At 40.6% G+C, this 20,421-nt stretch overlaps 1 protein-coding gene across 1 annotated transcript; it reads left to right on the top strand.

Moving 5' to 3' along the window:
* The first annotated feature begins 10,716 nt into the window (after positions 1-10,716).
* LOC149302306 (calcium/calmodulin-dependent protein kinase II inhibitor 2) lies at positions 10,717-14,680 on the top strand. The gene is made up of 2 exons (XM_089482693.1): positions 10,717-10,885; positions 14,610-14,680. The coding sequence occupies exons 1-2, from the start codon at positions 10,717-10,719 to the stop codon at positions 14,678-14,680; spliced, it is 240 nt and encodes a 79-aa protein (XP_089338819.1).
* Positions 14,681-20,421: the final 5,741 nt, after the last annotated feature.

Genomic DNA, 20,421 nt, shown 5'->3' with positions numbered 1-20,421 from the left:
TTATGGAGGCTGTTTTTGATTTTTCATTTTATCTAGTCTAGGTTTTACAAATATCCATAGACATTCTGGGTTCCTTCTATTTTGGCACTGATTACAGTGTACAGATCCAATAAAATGTTTGCCGTTCATCAATGAATTGATGTCGTTCTCTCGGCTTAAAGATGCATATCCTCCAGCAGAAATTTTTAGATATGTCAGGATTAAAAGCTTCCTTAATTCTTGAAATATTATAAAGGAAATATGTATGATTTCTTAAAATACATTTTTCAACAACATGTAATAAACATTACTATGAAAAAAAAAGAAAGACCAACATCCATTCAAATTGGGGAAAAAAACCCTAAATATATTAATAGACGAACTAGAGAGCTTTTAACAAAACTATTAAGGGAGTTCACTCTTTATCCCTGATTGAAACTCAGTATAAATTAATAAATAACTGGTATATGGTTCCTACAAAAATTTCTAGAATTTTTCGTACTGAGAATAATAAGTGTTGGAGATGCAAAGAACATACAGGAACTTATTTACATATATGGTGGAATTGTAGTAAAGTAATTCCTTTATGGAAGATGGTGATTGAGCTAAGTGAAAAGTGATCTAGGATTCATATGACCTCAATTGAAACACCAACTAAAATGGAATGTGGTGTAACTAAAAGTAATGAAACATATCCTTTGAACGGTAAAGTGTAGGAAAACTGGATTGTTAAACTAGAAGCGATTAATCACTTAAGCAATTAATTATTGGTGATTTATTAATGATGAATTATATATATGCTCCTAGGTATCGATCGGTTCCGTTTGCTGTATGTGTTTATTCTTTTTGTCTCTACGTGTTATTGGTTTATATATTTAATATTCTGTTGTAACTGCAATAAAAAAAATGGTTGCCGTTCATGCATTCCAGCGTGTCTAGCATCCCGTAGTTGGCAACTGGCAAATCACAAGCCAAAAGATGTACAAAAACTCAGGCAAGTGATGTGTAATGAATACTGCATGATTTGATTGATAATTAGGTCAGTCAGCTCAGCCTTTCAAACTGTAAGCTAATTTTGGTATGAAACTTTTTTTTTTGTTATTTATGATAAATCCTATTTTATCACCAGACCTTATCTTAAAGGGAAAGTCCCAGGAAAAAAATATATTTTTCTCCCTGAGCATAAAATACGGTGTTATATACCATAATGTAGGTTAGCACTGACAAAATATGGTTTTATCTCATTTTGTTCCAATAAGCTTCCATTATCAGTGGACCTGGAGGATACCATTGAAACAGAATTTGACGGCACATAAGACCCATTCGTTTCTAGTCTGCCTATTTTCCCTGATGTAAAAACTGTAGCCCTTAATCAGTCCTTGGCGCACCAACATCTGAAAGGCCTATGGAGACAGTGGCCACTTGTGGTTGTGCACTCTGTGTCTGCTGACAAAAACTGCCTCCAGCAGCAGGAAGATAAATATAAATTTCCCATTTGCTATTAAAACCAATTTCAAACACCATGCGATCAAACACATAATGATATGGAAGGATACTCAGGTGTATCAGGTCCTAGATGTCCTAGGGACTGCATACTGAACCCTCAGAAGGAGAAAGGCTGAATTATCTGGAAGGCTAGTGGCCAGCTGTAGGGACAGGACATAAGACTGGGGAGACTAGGCAGGGGGTTACCTTTATCATCTAATTGCAGGGGCGTAACTAGAAACCATAGGCCCTCGTGTGAAAATTGCCCCGGGGCCCCCAACTTCAACAGCTTCAACAGCCCCCAATCAACTTGTCTGTGCCTTCTTTCCCCTTTGCTCCACATTTCAACATACACACTTACTCATACTCACTAACACACACATACTCATTCAATCTAACACACACTTCATCTCACCCCACTTACACATAAATGCTCATGCACAAACACCGACACATACATGCTCACACAATTACACATCCGTGCTCACACACACACAATTACACATTCATGCTCACATACATACATATATATAAACAAATACACATACATACCCCCTCCCGCCCACACCCGCTTACCCCTCACCACTCCTGCTGCTTTCTCTCTAGCAGCCTTGCCGTGGGGTCAAGTGAGATAACGTGGCCCCGATACGGTCCTGTCTCCCTGTGCCAGTTCAAAATGTTTAGAAAGGGCCCTTCGGACCTGGAACCGTACAAAGTAACAGGAACAAGTGGTCGCAGGGTTCGCTCTGGGCCCCGTCTCAGCTGTCCTGTAGTTACACCCAGAGGTCATGTTGTCGTGGATAGCCAAGAACGTTTTTTTGTAAATGTATTACAAGATATATCTAGACTTTGCTCTGGCAGTTACTGGACATATGTGCAAAGTATACAAATTTGTTACAATGTTTTAGTACAGGGTGGCTGCATAGCTATGACTGAAAATGTGGACCTATAACATTCCCAGATGTAATATGGAGGCCGTAGATCTGGATTTTTTTTCTTAATTATCCGTAGGTGTAACACTTATCAGAATCCAGTGGAAGCGAGAGAGGAGAAATATAGTTTTTTCTTGGTCTAGTCTTTGAAATATTAAAGCATTAAATAAGGAGGACATTGCTTGCACATTAATGACTGATGGCTTTAATACCTTACAGCACATAAATTTTACATCACAAAGGTGTCTACAGTAACTCCGTGGTGAACCAAATCCTCATCAATCCCATCCAGCTCAGCCCTCCCTTTTTCTCCGATTTTATGCAGTTAGATCTTAGCTGGGAAAGTTTTGCTGTTTCCATGGTGATCTGGGACTGATCTGAGAGTGAGATGGAGATTGTCATGGAAACAGGCGGCAGAGATTCATCCTGCACACCCTTCCCCCAAACAGTGTTACACTGCTACTCCACACACTGTTTCACACTGCCACCCACACACACAAATAGGGTCAACTTGCCAATACCATACTGCTGCCTCCTCTTTACAGAGGGACACACTGCCTCTTACCAATATGTCACAGTGTATGTTACACTAACACAAAAAGTCCCCCTTACATCTTGTGTTTTATACCAATTTATAGAAAATAATGCATCAAGTTTCCTCTTGCGTAACACACTTGCTTAAACCATGTCGTTCGTCTGAAACGAGACTTCACAAACGCTTGTCTCGCTATTGCAATGTGGGGCTAGTACCAAGTGGGCTGGTGGAAAGAAAGACCGTGTCAGTGAAGTGGGCAGATTATCACTGACTGCCACTTAGGTTCTGCACCTTTTTATGGTTAAAGTGTACTTGGGTAAGTCACAAATGATCAACCAACATATACTGGAGCTTTCAATACTGGCAAAAGTCACGGTTGTAACGGCAACAGTCTGCTATAGGGGTAGGTTGCCAAGTTAAAGGGTAAGTCATGTGGAAAAAAAATCTCTATCAAAAAATACAGTTCTGTATACAGTAATGTAGGTTATTATTGACAAAAATGGTTTTATCTCACTTTATTGCCACAGAACTTCTTTATCTGCAAACATGAGGCTGCCATATTTGTCATTCGTGTGATATGTTGGGTGACTTTTCCTGCTCAAAAACATCACATTGAGTTTATGGCAGTGCCAACTGGGTGATTAACACCAAGCCATTCTATTGTTTACCAGAGGCAGTATGAAAAGTAGTCAGGGTATTTGTCTAGTAGATTGGGTTCAGATAATAAAAGAAAAAAGCCAGAACACAAACCTGTAGCTGCTTGAAAACAACTACGACTGATCTAAAAAAAATTTTTTATAGTCCCTCTCCCAAAGGTAGACCCAATGAAATGTTCCAAATCAACTGGACCATACAGACTATCCCTCGCAACAACTTTAGTAAATAGCCCATATTGGATCCAATCCTCACTAAGGGATACTTACAACCTTTTAAAGATGCCATGTATCTGGGAAAGTGAAAAAGCTGGTTGCAAAACTATTCTATTATGGGGCAATTGGATCAAGCCACCCCCTCTTAATGGGGAAACCAGCCATCATATGTACTTCAATGCATATAATAACTGAGAAGTCCCTTTACATATTTGTGCCCCCCCCACCCCTTGAAAATGCATGAGGGGATCCTATAGAATCTCCCCATATGCATTTACCACTTTCCCTGACCCCCGCTATATGCAGTGCTGGAGATGTGTTTGGCTTCCACTTAAACGTACTTTAATTTGCATTATTTGACGAGACTTCAGCCTGGGACATTGGAGTGTCTTTTTAAGGGTGCAAAACAATAAAACTTGAAGGAATACATTAGTTGATTATATTTGCAGTTATTGCAGGGATATCTCGCTTGACAGAATCAGCTAATGTAGTCCCATACCTGCTGGGACACTTTAGTAACTACATTCTCAGGTATCTTTGACATGCTTCAGGAAGTTTATATTGCAATTAGGAAAACGAATTAACCTTTATAAATGTAGCAAAGGAACACAGTTACAACTGCAACCAATCACAAGGGTCTTTGGCAAATCAACCATCCTACCCTACCCTATTGGATCAGGGTAAATTGTACACTGTAGGGCTCCTTTTTGGATTTTGTTCTTGTGCTAAAAACCTTTAAGTGGGAACACTTAAAAAATGGATCATGGAGCGCTGTGGTTATTTGAACACTGTTATGCAATGTACAATTTTCATATCCACCTAATGCTATGTGGGGGTCATCACACTGAGAATGTAGCTTCAGAGCCCCCAGAGATGGTCAATCTAAGTATGTATAACAGGAGTGTTCATTGGTGAGGGTTACACCAAACATTCACTGTTGTTTTATGGGAAGAACACTGTGCCTTTGGACCCTACTAGCCCTGGCCATTGGCTGGCATGTGGTGGATGAAATCCAGCCAAGGTTTGGGGATGTAATGTCCCTTTTTAATATATCTTTTTCCCTAATGTGTGCAGGTGTTTACACGCTTCCATGTAAAACTGGTTTTATTCCGTACTCAGTATCAAGAATGCACAGTATGAGGATGTATGTACGCAATCACAATGTCCCAATAGAGCCGTGAAGATTCAGCAGTTTGGTGGTGAGGTGGGCTGGTTCTTTGTCTACGATCTCTCCTTGAAGATTTCAGTGGTTCCATTGTTATGGAGGTGGATCAAGAAGATCCAGTCATCATAAAAGAAGGCAGTCCCCCAAAAAAGAATACTGGGGACTTAGTAGTCCATTGTGGCTCTTCAAGGAAGAGCTTTGCACAAGGATCCCACCCTTATGTTTTCCTCTCACGCTTCCATTAAAAAAGTTAATAACCAGCTCATGCTAGCCTGCAGTATGTGGCATACATAAACTTACAGGGGAAGGCAACTGATATACAGGGACATATTATGTATGTGCTCAATCCTAATTTCCTGAGCAGCAACAAATGACATGAAAGATAAACTTAAATCTATCATTTTAGAAACCAAACATAGCTCAGGGATTTAGATGAGGTCCGTAAGGCATTTCAAATTGTTTATTTTTACATGACTGTTCCTTTTTTGTAGCTGTTGAAGTCCCCAGTTTCCTACTTCTCTGCAGAGTGCTTCTACATGTGGGGCCTACCTCACACGTGACATGACACGCTAGCCTTTGGAGCACGTGACTATGTGCCCTAAAGCCTGGGCACTTGAACGCACTTGCCTAAAAGACTCCACTGTGCCGCCTGGTAAAAGAAGATACTAAGCATGTAAACAAATAGCATGTCTAGCATTTCTACCAGATAATCGGATGGTTTATTATGTAGAATTATTTTTTCATTTTATTGGCTAAACTAAAACAGCTATGTGTTAATACATCTTATTGGATTCCAGTTATTGCGTTTTCTTCTCGTTTTCCCTTAAACATTTTAATTTCCTTATTTCACTCTTATCTGTTCTATTTTCAAAAATCTCTCCCCTCCTTTCTCACCTACCCTAGTGTCATCCCACCCCTCTCACTCTTCTACCTTCTCACTACACCCACGCTCTCCTTGCTGTTTCTGTACTCGTCCCTGTCCTCCATATCTCGTCTCGTTTTTTAATCATGGTTTTATTTTCCTAGTGCTTCTTTTATCTGTACCATCCATTCCTGAATTATTAACTGTAACCCCCAGGCTGTGAATTCCTACATCGTATGCACCAAAATACCACCTCCTTTACAATAACAAAGATGTGCTCACCACGATGAAGCATGTCAGAGAAATAGATCTATAGATCTAATACGTCAATTGTATAATTGCTATAAATTAATTATGTTGGAAGTGGATAGACACGTATTGAGAGACAGCGAGCGTCTTCATTTTGACATATACTTCCAAATGCCCTCTGCATTATAAGCATCCTCTGCAGTGTGTTCATGCCACAGTAGAGGGGTGGGGGATGAAGGGAAGACAGGGATGGAGATACTATATGGAAAGGGAGGAAAGAGAGACACAGTGTGGGGGAGGGAGGACAGAGTTGCAGCTCTGTGATCACATAATTAGCGAAAAACGTTCTCCAAGAAAGGTGCACGGAACGTGCTTCTTTATACAACTGCAAGTCACACAATGCGGGAGACGTATGGTGACGCACACAGAGAATGCCATACAGACCCAGTGACACACATGCATGTACAATGTTACAGACACAGTGACACATGCAGTTACAGACGCAATGACACAAATTCACATACAGTGTTACAGACACAGTGACACATGCAGTTACAGACGCAATGACACAAATTCACATACAGTGTAACAGACACAGTGAGAAACATGCAGATGCTTAATACAGACCCAGTGACACACATGGATGTATTATGTTACACAGTGAGATATATGCAAACATGTTAAAAATGCAGGAAACACAGAGTTTAGCTTCCCATAGGGGAGCATAATGCTCACATTTATAAAGTACTGTTTTTTAACACATTGTTCAATTACAAAAAAGATTCTTATAATTAAAAACATACCAAAGTATAGGTCCAGTCTGAAGAAATACGTGCATTAGTATGTGTGGATAGATAAGCCTTGTTAGAATGGGACTAATCCCTCTTATCCTACTGCTTGTTTTTCTCAATGAATGACATTAAGTTAAGGTTGTCTGCTTTCAGCATAAAGAGTTCTCGTAATCACTTGGTCAAATAGCTCTGATGATTGCTATATCCCAACATAGGCAGACAAGCCCAGGCCGGCAGGTCCAGGGAAGGGACATTCCTACTGGTACAAAAATGGTGTCTGTGCCATTTGTGTCCCCAAAACAGCTTGTGAGTGCCCTCAAACAGGTTGCCTGTGCCAACTTTTCCCCGAACAGCTTTTCAGTGCCCCTAAACAGCTTGTCTGTGCCATATTTTCAACCAAACAGCTTGTCAGTGTGCCCAAACACCTTGTCTGTCCCATCCTTGCCACCAAACAACCTACCTGTGCCATCTCAGTCCCCAAACAGCTTGACAGTGTCCCCAAACAGCTTGTCAGTGCCATCTATTTTCCAAAACAGCTTGTCAGTGCCCCCAATCAGCCTACCTGCTTCATATTTGTCCCAACCCATCTTTATCCCTACTCCAGCACAAATAAACATAACCACATACTATATAAATAAACACAATTACAACATTGATATTGTAATTTGGTAACACAATGAGGTCTGTTCACTAAAAGAACAGCAAGAGTTGGCAGTTATGCATTATGTAGGGCCACCCTACATGACCATTCATAATGCATACTGAATTAAGGGAGTTAATTGCACAACTCCCTGCCGACTACTAGTTTAGTGAATAAACCCCAATGTAATCTTGGAAGTCCCTGTCTTGTGCCCTGTCTGTTCTTAAAGGTCATACCAGGACACTTTGAATATCTACTTCTCTTTTATTACAGCCCAGTGTGTTGTTATGAGTTTCTCTTTTGAGTTTTGTCTTATTTTAGTTTTGTTCCCTGCAGTATGACTATCACACTTTTTTAACAGAGTACCATGTACATAAATACAAAAGACATAATAACTTAAGAGTAACTGTGTGAGCTACTTCACACCTGAAGATATTTGCACAATGAAAAACATTTTAGAGAAAAATGAAACACTCACTCAATGCTAATTGAAAACAAGAAAGCAGCAACACATAAAAGCAATGTGGACAGATCATGGAGAAAATGGTAAAGTTTAACAGCATGGGAAACTTACACATTCATGTACATAAAAAAAATACAGACTGGGGCACAAAATGTTACAGCCATTATATGTAGTGCCTGATCACATCAGGCAAAGTTTGAAAGGATGAATATTATATATGTGCTTATAACCTTCTTTTCCACTTTTTCATTGTCTTTCTTTACTTACTATACAGTCCATTTATCATATAGAACAATTTGGTTTCAGGTATTGCATAACATTACAGCCTATTGCTTGTAACCTATGCGATAAGGCCAAGGCTAGAAAGCAAACCATTTTTTGAAATTCCAATAATTATCTTTAATTCAGTGCAAAGCAGTGGTTATTATTGATAGTCGGTGACTTTCCTGCAAATTAGAAGTATTAATATGCATGTCCAGACCAGACGGTCATGTGTCTGTGCATCTTAGTGTTTTAAACAAGCTTGTCACTGGACAAGCAGGACCCTCAGAATGGTGGGCGATTGGTGCACCTGTACTCATGTAATTGGAGTCTGGAAAAACAGTGATTTCAGTACTTGAGGACAATGCTGATTTTCTAAAAGAAAAGGCACCAGATTAGCAGATTTATTGTGTAGAGGTAGTTCCTCACGTACTCACTGGTCTCACATGTGCAGTGACATCTGATGCATGCTAAGAAGCCCACATACATCTTTAGTTGAAGACATTTATGAGATTTAAGCACGTTCAGTTTTTCCCCATGAGGAACTGAGTCGGCCATAAAAGGTTGTGAACTTGACATAGCCCTGCTGAAGAATTTCCTTGCTTGCGGTCAAGATTTTCCATATTTAATGTTGTCTTCAATGATGCCTATTGCTACTAGGATAACAACGTTCTAAAAATGTAACCTCCACAATGCAAAATGCATTTGTAGTGTAAGGGGGAGGTAAGGGGACTCCTGGGATCTCAAGCCCTGGCAGTGTAAAGAGGCATCAAGATTGTAAATAAGTGAAAACATTCTATACTTCCAGTTTTACACAAGCGCCCTACATTTTTGGTTTTGGATTTCCAGTGTAAAGAGGCGGTAAGAAGATCTGCAACCAGTCGTCTGAGATCTCTTTTCTCCTGTACCTGTAATGTAATGACCATGTATATGGGGATTGGCATTAATAGAGCAGGGAAAGCGATATCTATGCCAAAAGAAGCGTGGGTCTTACTGCATGTGTCAACAGGTATATGTGTGATGGGGTATATATATCTGGATGTCCTTTAAGCCCCATAGCTATGAATGCTGCTATTACTTACCTTACTATAAGTACCCTAATGAAAAATTAGGTATCTTGATTAATCCCATATTTTACCTGGCTAGGATGGCGATGGGCTGGGGCAATTATATATGAATTCAAGTTTTAAACTAAGTATTGGTGGAAAAGAATGAAACATAGTTATTAATCTTTAGCAAACTGGACCTCATATGGCACTCAGGTTACCAGGTTTATTTGGGCATGAGCATGGAAAATATGTAATTTAATAAATTCATTCCATTGTGATCTGGCGCAAAAGGCAATGCTGAGAATGAATGTTGACGAAATGATTCCGTTATCATGTATTCGTCTTCTTTTTTGGGATAACACCATAAAAATAAGCTGTTGACTGAATGTGTACCCAGGCACTCAGTCCCATCCCTAACTAGATGTCTCGGTCCCATCCCTAACAATGCTGTCCTCTCCTGCCATGGCTGTCACCTCCAAGTCGCTAACATTATAAATGACATCTACTGATGGTGTATCCCGCTCGCCCCGCTGCTGTCAGCCCCTTCATGGTAACATAGATAATCGCAGCACACTGTATCACCATTTAGCCTATTTGTATCATATGAGTCCAGCAGCAATGACATTAAATCACAACACGTGACGCACATGATAAGTGAACCTGACGCGTGGGTTATCCTAACATACATTGCCTTTAACACTAAAGCTGAGATAAACAGCCACGGACGAGATTTATTCTTTGATGTACGCCTAGGGGCACCTGCTCCAGGACTTCTTCCCCTCTCCCCCCAAATCCTGCAGGGGGGCCTCAGTCTACTCCCTGGGAGCTTCCCCTACCCTCTGTGTATCCTCTTCTCCTTAGGATATTCCCCTGGCTAACCACGGCTAACGGGTCTTCCCTCCTCCCCCTCCCCAGGATTCCGCCCTCTTGCTTCGGTTCTCTTGGGCTCGTTTCCGTGTAGTTGATTCCTTGTTTTGCTGCAGTGTCATTGTTATTCCGCACTCGCCTCCTGACGTCACGGCTCCCCCCTGCTCACATGACGTCACCCAGGCACCGCTTCATCTTATGATGTAGGATCCTTCGGCTTCTTCTCAGACATCTCAAAAGAAGCTGGGAGCCCAGACCCACCAAACGTTACACACAGGAGCCCAAGACGTTCCCATCACAGGACTCCTAGCCATCAACCCCTGCCGGATCCACTGATCTGCCCTGTACCAGGCTCCGAATTAACCCCCTGCAAGCTCTAGCATCATCAGAGGCGGAACCCCCAAAATTGCTCACTGCAAGACCCCCGTCCACAGCACGTTCCGAACTACCCCCCTCCAGCGCGCAGATCTCCTTCAGTAGCCACCGTCTGCTGATCTGTACCCCGTAGGATTCCCCGGGCGATCACGTCGGATTTCCTTACAGCCCCCTTTCATTGTGGTGCTGCCAACATGTCTGAAATCCTACCCTACAGCGAAGATAAGATGGGGCACTACGGCTCCGACACAGAGGTGGGGCAAATATCATTCAGCTGCCGCCTCCAGGATACCAGCTCCTTCTTTGGGGCAAATCAACAGAAGAGACCCCCGAAGCTGGGGCAAATCGGGAGAGCTAAAAGAGGTAAGGGGCTGTGGGGTATTCAAGTTATAGGGTTCGTGTAACTACAGTGGGTGTCTTCCCCCTTATCACCCCAGCATGTGCCCTCTCACTGCCCCTTTAATAATCCATAATCCCAGACATCTATTATTTATACCCTCCTTTTTATCCCTTTTCCTCTAAACTACCCCATTCTACCCCTTTATTCTGCACATCATCCTACCTACCCCCTCTCTCCATCCCCCATTTCCCTGTTTAAGACCCCTCCCTTCCTTCACCCCTCTTCTTTAATTCCCCTCCATCTCCCTTCTCTCCATGTCTTCCTCACCTGGGATGTAAATTGGGTTTTTATTTGCTTGTTTTCCTGGCATAGTCTTCCTTCCATTAAATGGGGTGTCTGGCATGTCTTTTCGGGGTTCTCCCTGCCTTTGCTGTAGGCTCATTGCCTTTACATTAGGTACTGATCATGTAAACGATGAGTAATTCGGGTCAGCGTAGCACACAGGTATGTCACGGGTAAATTCACATTATTCCGTGTTCTTTCCAAAGAGAAAGGAGGTGGTTTGGGCAGCTTTGGTTTTTGCTGCCAGTCAGTATACATACGAAATGGGTATAGAATTACATACATGATTGTAGTGTATACAGGTTGTACGATGTCACACGGCTTCATACAATTGTACATGCGCAGGTGTATATACAGTCATCTAGATACCCATATATAAAGAGCTTATAGGTGAAAACATACGTTTAACACTTGCTGTTCACATTAATAAACTAACATATATATATATATATATATATATATATATATGGATTCAGACAAATCATGTAAAATAGACATATTATTATTATTACATTTATTTATATAGCGCCAGCAGATTCCATAGCGCTTTACAATCAGAGCCGTAAGATAAATGAAAATCACATAACATTATTATAACACAGTATTTACCGGTCTAGTTAACAGAACAATATTCAGAATAGCATCACTGGCATTTATATATATTTTATATATATCATATTGATTGATGGAAATACTCAATCGGTTACAGTGATACACAGGTGTATGTGTAGGGATGTGAAGAGAGAGGCAGGTGGTATCCACACATGTCATGTTATGGCACTCTAATGCCAAGTGCTATGATTAGCGAGATAAATTGGTACCCGGGTCAACAGGTACTCCTTGTAATTGAGATCATCTACACTAGTATTCACACAGCAATCTTTACATACGTGAGTGGTGTAAACGTTTACGTAGATACATACACACTGACAAACCTGCATACGCACTTAATGACACACTGCGGTAAGACAATCATACAAGAGACACTAATAGTTATAGAAACAATTGTTAAAACCATAGTCAACATCCCAGCGTGAATATATATACACTCCAATACATAAGCACACACATATATATGTATATATATATATATAAACACACACATTATATATATATATATATACACACAGACATTATATATATATATACACAGACATCTTTATAGTTAGGTATCCAACATATGCTAGCATCCAGATAATGGTTTTTAGCGGTATTTATCTACGTGTGTATCTAGATAACCGCATACACGTGTATTCATATTTGTAAGCAAATGCACGTGACTTTAGACATACTGGTGCTGGGATAAAGAAGATGTTCATAAAAATCCCTAAACATCAGGGAAGGACCGGCAACAAAAGCCCAGGGGGCAAGTCTTTTAAAATGCCCCGGATAATAAAACACACACTCACTGCTCACTAGCTAATCCTGCCCACTCATTTACAGTCGGAAAGCACATAAAGGATCCAGTAACCATGCAAATCTTACTTTGAAGCCCCTTTCACTTTGGGCATCCTGTTGGCTATATTTGGAATTGCAAGTAAAACATAAAATGCTTAAGACAGTGGCCCAATTTCTCTTGTGCCCACTTTTTCCGGTGTTCCTCTAAAAAACATATTAACATATACTATATAAATAACCGAATAGATAAGCAGCCTGCTGGGTATTAATAACAGAGGAATGCTCATTTGTTTGCATACAGAGTTATTTCTCTATACACAGAGAGGTGTACTGGTAAAAACAAGAATCTATACATGCAAGTATATGCATACACACACTGGACATATATACATTTCAGGCACTACAGAGTAATGTATTGTTATAAAGATATATATACGGCCACACACATAGATATATACATATATATGATATACATATATACATATGATAATACAGGTGAACACTGTACCCCGACTCTGCATGTATGTCTATAGGAGCCATATACAGCCACACTATGCAATGCAAGAGATGCCTGTTGATATAGATTGAGTATCCACATACACAGAGGTTTAGCTATAGGTGTGTGCAAAGCATACATGTATACGCCATAGAATAGATACCCTAAACCTGTAGATATAAATGGCACACTGCTGCAGCTGTGCACGGCATATACAGGTGGAATATAACCCTTTACTAGGGGCTCGGAATAAAACGCAGTGGTCCAGTGCTTTACATGTCAGTAGTGTGTATGTGCTCCTCAGCCTCCCTCTCTGCCCTTAGTCTCTTAAATTGTCCTACGTCCCTATATTTCCATTGGGGCGAATCCGATCAATGCACTTTTGTTGCCATTCAGTAGGTTCCCTTTTATTCACCAAAATCCGCAACACAATCATTACACATAAGTCTATACTTTCAGAGCATGTAATGGAATTAGCCGCATTGTTGATCATCAGTGCTATAGACACCTAGCAAATGGGTTTTTTCCACCAAAAGTACTTCCAGCTCTGTAAAAGGCTGAGTGCCAGATTGGGTAAGCGTTGGAATAGCCTATTAGTAAAGTTGACAGCAGTTAACAGTAAATCCGAAGCAGCACAGTGCTGCAGACAGGCACGGTGACTCAGCCATCACACTCATCATACACTCCACTCATGCTGATCATGCATTGAACATGTCAGGTGCAGCAGACGCGCATACACACAAAGCAGGGAGCTGCCCATTCACACTCAAGGCAGGGACTGCCCGTTCACACACATGGCATGGAGCGGCCCATTAACACTCAAGGCAGGGACTGCCCGTTCACACACATGGCATGGAGCGGCCCATTAACACTCAAGGCAGGGACTGCCCGTTCACACACATGGCATGGAGCTGCCCATTCAAACACATAGCAGGGAGCTGCCCATTCACACACATGGCATGGAGCTGCCCGTTCACACACATGGCAGGGAGCTGCCCATTCACACACATGGCAGTATAGCTATGGAGCTGTCCAGGGTCCTGTTGAGGGACTCGTGGCAGGGCAATTTAAAGGAGGGCTGGGACTGCGTATCCTGCTGTGGGATTAGTGACAGACCCACACAGACATGCTTTGGCTTTATTCCAAAATGGAGTTTAGACATTGCTGCTCATTGTCGTCTATGTTTCTCCTTGCTGGCTCAGTCCTAGGTGCTGATCTCCACAGATCTTTGCATTTTGTGCCATTTCACCATACTTTACATGAAACGTGTCTGTGATATTGGTCATGACACTTGTAGTGCAGCATTTTATGCCAGCTCATATATGCAGACTGAGGTACATTAGTTGCTATCTCCTGAAACAAATCTCCTCATTCTCTCGCATCTCCCCCATTCCATTTTGCGTTCCTCTCCCTTTGCTCTGTTCTCCACATTTCACCATCACTCGTAAATTCTCCCCGCAGTCGCTTCTCTAGCCTCCTGACTCGAACCCCATGTTTCTCCTTCTCCTCAGTTGTTATTGAAGATGACAGAATAGACGAGGTGCTGAAGGGGGTGTCGGACAAGTCTCCCACCGGAGTATAAGGCGGATGTGTTTGCTCTCCAGCGCTCACTATCCTCCCCGATTTGTAAGCACTTTTGGCTGTGCATGTTTGTGGACACGGAGAAGAAGGAAAGGCTTTGAGGCTGCTGGCAAATCTCCACCCTCCACCTTGATCCAGACCCTCTGCAGGTCTCCTGACGGTGCCATCCGGCTCACCACTCCACTAAGTCCCGGTCTATGACCTCCACTGTGGAGACGTCCATTTCAGCACCATCCTTTTATCCCTCGTCACTGTCCCCCACTCTGGGGCTCTGGGGGTAGTGATGAGTTTCAGTTCATGTTAAAGCCAACCCCAGAAAGTAGGGGCTGCTGATCTTGTCAGCTTCTACCTGTGTGCCAAGAAGGTGCTTGTAGACTGGAGCACCATGGAGTTTGTGTCTGTCACCTCCAACCCTTGCCAGGTGCTGCCTCCTCCTCCTGACTCACAGTGTACACCCCAAGGGGCTGTAGGTTGCTAGTTGCACTTTATTTGGACATTGACCTGTGTCTAGTCAGTACTAATCTATTGTTGTATGGACTCATGAGTTGCCCACATTGCCAATGTATTAGAAAAATACATGTATGTGTGTGTGTATATATATATACATATATCTATATATATATATATATATACACGCACACACACACACACAAATATGTGTTTAATTGAATTGAACAACCTCATCATGTCCATCAAACTAGCATCTCGCGAGCTCCAGAACAATATGTGACTGACTGCACAAATGTCCCCATCTTCATCTTTCCCACACGTTCCAGATACCAGCAGGTCGGAAGCAGAGCAGCTGGAGGGCGCAGAGCAGGCACAGGCTGTCCCTTTGCTGTCCAAACCCAAGCAAGACAACAACAAAAAAAAGACTTTATTTGCACCATCTCTTGCATGAGCTTCCGAATTTCACCCTGGATTCCACACTTTCTTCCCGCACGTTCCTTTTTAAGAGGACCCCTTACATTTGTATTTTTATAAACAGATCTTTGTTATTAATATGAATTCAGATATATGCTTTTGACTGTGCAAACATGACGTCAGAGATACAGCCACCTTCTGGACGCAGAATAAAGTGTCAGCTGGCTGGATGCCACCAAAGGGCAGTCCCCAAGGGAGGTGCCCTCACCAAGTGTTTACAGAACATGCTTGAACCACTTACCATGAATGTGACCCCTTATAGATTGTCACAACTGCCACTGGCACCCATACCACCAATCCATTCCATGCTGGCTTCACTGGGTATTACACAACAGATGCTTGTTCTGCACATTATTTCGCCACCCTACAGATGCCTGGCACAGTATAGTATAGTGTAAGTGTCTACCTAAATGCATTGCTCTATATGCTTCTATATGATTATATATATATAATTCATTCGCTAGCTTTATTTTTTAAAAAGCTATGTAGGCAATGATGTAGTTTATGGGCATCTTTAAGCAACCGTTTTCTTTGTATATATCAGATTAATTTTATATTTTGTTTTCAGTATCAGAGAGAGAGAGAGAGAGAGAAATGATATTTGCACATGTAGGTGTCCATTTACATTGCTTTTACCTGCATATTTTGTATATATTTTTACTCCAGTGCTTCGTTGTAATTATTATATATATATATTTACACATATATAGTTATTCATAGAGCTATACAAATATATGTATAGAAGTAATGATTTATAATGTGAACAGACTCTGCATAGGTCACCAGCATTTGTACATTTTGGAATAACATTGGCACCATCCTCTTGACCTGCACATAAGCATGGAGAATTAGTGGTTATTCCAATCACTGCATGGCACTTGGTGAGGGTGTATATGCCCCAGGCCCTGGTAATAGCACCTCCATTCTCTAGCTCCGGTTGATGGTGAGCTTTGAGAAGCTGGTGTTCCATGTAAGCCAGAACCTGGGATATATGTGTCACGGTTTGCACCCAAGGGCTGGTGCCAGGAATACACTCGGTCTCTGAATGTGACATAACAGCTGTTAACCGCCTCTTTTATGGGACGCAGTAGTTGTGTTTTTAATTTTGTACTTTTCTTTTTTTGAAAAGCTTCTTGAATCCTCTGCATGGACTTATGGTTCAACAATAATAACACCAATAATAATAATACACCATTTTCTGATTTAATAAGGCAACGCTGTGCCATCCTGAGAATGACTCATTGTACATTATTACCATTCCAATTGTATTTGGTGACTAAATAAATAAAACGAATAATCACCAGTGGGGGGTGAAAATGCTTGTTTATTTACTGCGAAATGCGAGTTCCATTTATCTTCTTGGTTGGAAAACACCAGTTTCTGTGGCCATGGGCAGAGTAAGTTGTGTGTGTATGCAAGTTGCATGAATATTTGCAACATTTCAGGTGTGTTCAGATGACCGACATTCTAAACCACTGACAGTGTACTCAACAAAGAAGCTTCAGAATAGCCGGCGAATGTTAAAGACTAAGAAAGTTGAATATTATTTACATGCAATTTGCCACTTTTCTGAAATATATTTTGCAGTTCTATATACTAAAACCCAAGTAATTGTGCATACAGATTAAAAATTTGATACAGATATAAATTAGAAACCCATTTAATGTGTATACCATAGAGCAGGCATGTTATCTTCATGTTATCTTCCTGTTCTCATGAGCTACATTTTAAGATATCATTCCCCATGCTTATTGTTGATTGGCTAATGCTGCCTTAGTAAGGGTGGGGTGAGAAGAAGAGAGATCCACCACGCTTCTCGTTTAGCCACAACTGCTCTACACAATACTTTGGAGCTTACTTGGTCTCATAAGAGACAGAGCACTGGTTGATAAGGGTTTTCTAACCAGGGACGTCAACAGGGTTGGGAAAAAACGTATACGTACGTATACCCTACGTACGGGTATTACAGATTAAGTTTTTAACGAAGTAATTGTTTTAAAAAGAGTTGTAAGAGGCATATTCGTTTTGCAATCCATCTTTCCTAAACCTCAAAAGGCATACCATAACACAGATTGCTGCATGAGCACAGGTGGATTGAACCAAATTGACTGTTACTGATTAATCGATCACTTGAAGCTTAATTTTTTTTTTTTGTATTTAATGCACATTAAAGAAACCACCGCAATTTTTTCGGTTTCACACCGATTGATATCCAACTCCACCACTGCCAAACATATAAACGTATGTAATTAAACCAGAAAAAAAACTTGGGTTACAACATTGGTGCTTAATTTCTGACACCTTAAATGTGACAATATCTTTGAGAATAATTTACAAAAGGGTGGTTTAAATGAGTGTTGAGTGCATTACATTAAGTTCATGGTTTTTCTTTATTAATGTCCTTGCAATTATTATCACACCATATACAGATTGGTAATACATGATATCTTCACAGTGAACACAAAAGGTGACATCCCACGGCACCAGGGATTATCTACTCTTTTATAACAGCATTAAACATTACAATTTCAAATAGAATGATATTATTCATACATTATCTTCTATTTTTCTATTCTCAAAAACAAAACAAAAAAACATCCTTTGGCAGTTAAAAATATGTTATAAAGCTTAATTAAGCAGATTTAAGATAAAGCACCAGATTGTCATATATTATAATCAGGAATCTACAGATATGCTCTAGAAATATCTCTAGAAACCTTTCACAACAAGTCCCGAATACAGCACCAAAGTATTGCTCTTTGCCACAAAACAGAATAGCTATAAGCGGCATTTGGCATCGCTGAATTACAGCGGGAGGAAGAAAATAAGGCAAGCACTCTGTGAAGGCAAATATTGCTTCATATAAAAGTAGTCTTATGAATTCTAAATATTTGATTTAAATAGGATCCATCATTTTCACAAATCCTACATTTTACTGTTCAGAAGGCTCAAGCCTACACAAATTTGTTTGCAGATGAAAATTTAAAACATAAAACATCCCTGGCTTTGGTATGATCATTCATCTACTAAGGAAGCTCATTGGAACCGACAGCCATAGAATGGTGACGGAGGAGAAGAAAGGGAAGGTCAGAGGAGATGGAGTAATAAACACCGATGTTACCAGCAACTGCTACTGAACACAAAACTTAATGATGAGAACACTATGAAGTGGGCTATTTTCCCCTTGAGCATAACATACAGTGCTGTATACAGTAATATAGACAATACCTGGTTGTATATCATGTTGTTTGAATAAACATTTTCACACTGGATGTGGACTGTGAGAACAGAGCTAGAAACTGATAACATGCTGCTGCCTGAAAACATTACACAAGAACCAAGAAAAAAAAAGCACAATTTATAAAAACAAACATACTAATAATAAAAAATGGTGAATGTTTTAATTTAAGCAATATATCAATGTGTACATTAAATGCATACGATGGGAGCCGCAGTCTTAAGTTCTTGTTCTCATGATTTTTCTATGAATATTTTTCCCATACAATCATTCCTCACACTCTGAATGGGAAATCTCATGGAATTACGGTTTTCCCCATTGAGCATTAAACACAGAGCTCTATCTTATTTCATTTTGCTTTAATTTGCCGATCTTGAGGCTGCCATTGTTGCCAGTCATGATATTTCGGGTGACTTTCCCTGCTTAAACACTGCATGGCGCCAACTCTTCAAAGCAATGCTAATGAAGTGTTCTTGTAAGACGAAATATTTTCCACTCACGAGTCACAGTTTCAGGCTGGGTGATTAAGGCTGAATAATTCTATGGTTTACCACAATGTCATCTCCGTAGACTGGGATACTATAATAGAGCTAGAACACATACAAATCTCTAATATGCAGCAAAAAAAATTAAGGTTACCCTTTAAAACGTGCTACCTCCCCACTGCTTTACATTAACCCCCCCCAAAAAAAAGTCCAAGCAGACAGTTTTAATGAATTTGTAGTTATGCTAAACATTTCATATATTCAATAGCAAAGATTGTAGAAGCGCAGAGTAGTAACTACAGAGGTGAACAGGTGTGGACACTAAATTCTGCTACGCAATACGATATACAGCAACACCTTACAGAACATCCTCCCATCGCTACACCCACACAGACACTCACCCTTGCCATTCAAGAGCGATTATGTAATAACTCAGCTGCAAGACATAAATAGCATCAGTATTTAATAGCTTAAATAGAATGTCTGCTGCTCCCTGCAGAGGAATACATCCGAGACTGCAAACCATTATTGCACCCAATATCCCAGGGGCAGAGAATGCACTAAAAGGATACAGAAAAGAAGATAAGAAACCCGATTTCATTACTTACAGAATATGTGTTTGATGGGGTTATGAGTAAAGTATTATTTATTTTTTTAAAATATATTTCCAATTAGGCGTCTAAACCGATGCAAAGCGAAATGTGTAAAAGATGATGCACATAGGGTCCAAATAATAGACGCTATGCATGCATTGCATGGAAACACAAGCAGGGATATCTGGAATAATGTTATGTCCAATGAGATCCCCGACTTTAAATATGCAGGATTTTCTGTCACAGCACAGACCATAGGACAACTAATAATGTGACAAATACACTTAGAACAGCTTCTGCTAGATACTACTTTTGCAAGTAAAATTGCATAAAAACACATTAACTTTCTTAGAACAAATTCAAGAACTGCCTGTAGCACCCTAATAGTATCCGGGGTGCGAGTATCATTTAATTTACTGTCTAAAAGCATTCCATGCACCAGAACGCAGTGACTACACACACCAACCCAGCTGGAGAATTGTACACATGCTAAGGCAACCAT

This window comes from Sceloporus occidentalis, unplaced genomic scaffold, assembly GCF_023333645.1.
Source record: "Sceloporus occidentalis isolate IW3139 unplaced genomic scaffold, rSceOcc1.0.p SCAF_19, whole genome shotgun sequence".
NCBI lineage: Eukaryota > Metazoa > Chordata > Lepidosauria > Squamata > Phrynosomatidae > Sceloporus > Sceloporus occidentalis.
The sequence above is the reverse complement of the archived record's forward strand: the minus strand, read 5'-3'. Positions and strand labels throughout refer to the sequence as shown.

Bases quoted from the DNA above. Each gene is read 5' to 3' on its own strand.
- LOC149302306 (XM_089482693.1), top strand. From the start codon at position 10,717: ATGTCTGAAATCCTACCCTACAGCGAAGATAAGATGGGGCACTACGGC. The intron at 10,886-14,609 runs GTAAGGGGCTGT...CCTTCTCCTCAG, and splicing joins AATCGGGAGAGCTAAAAGAG to TTGTTATTGAAGATGACAGA.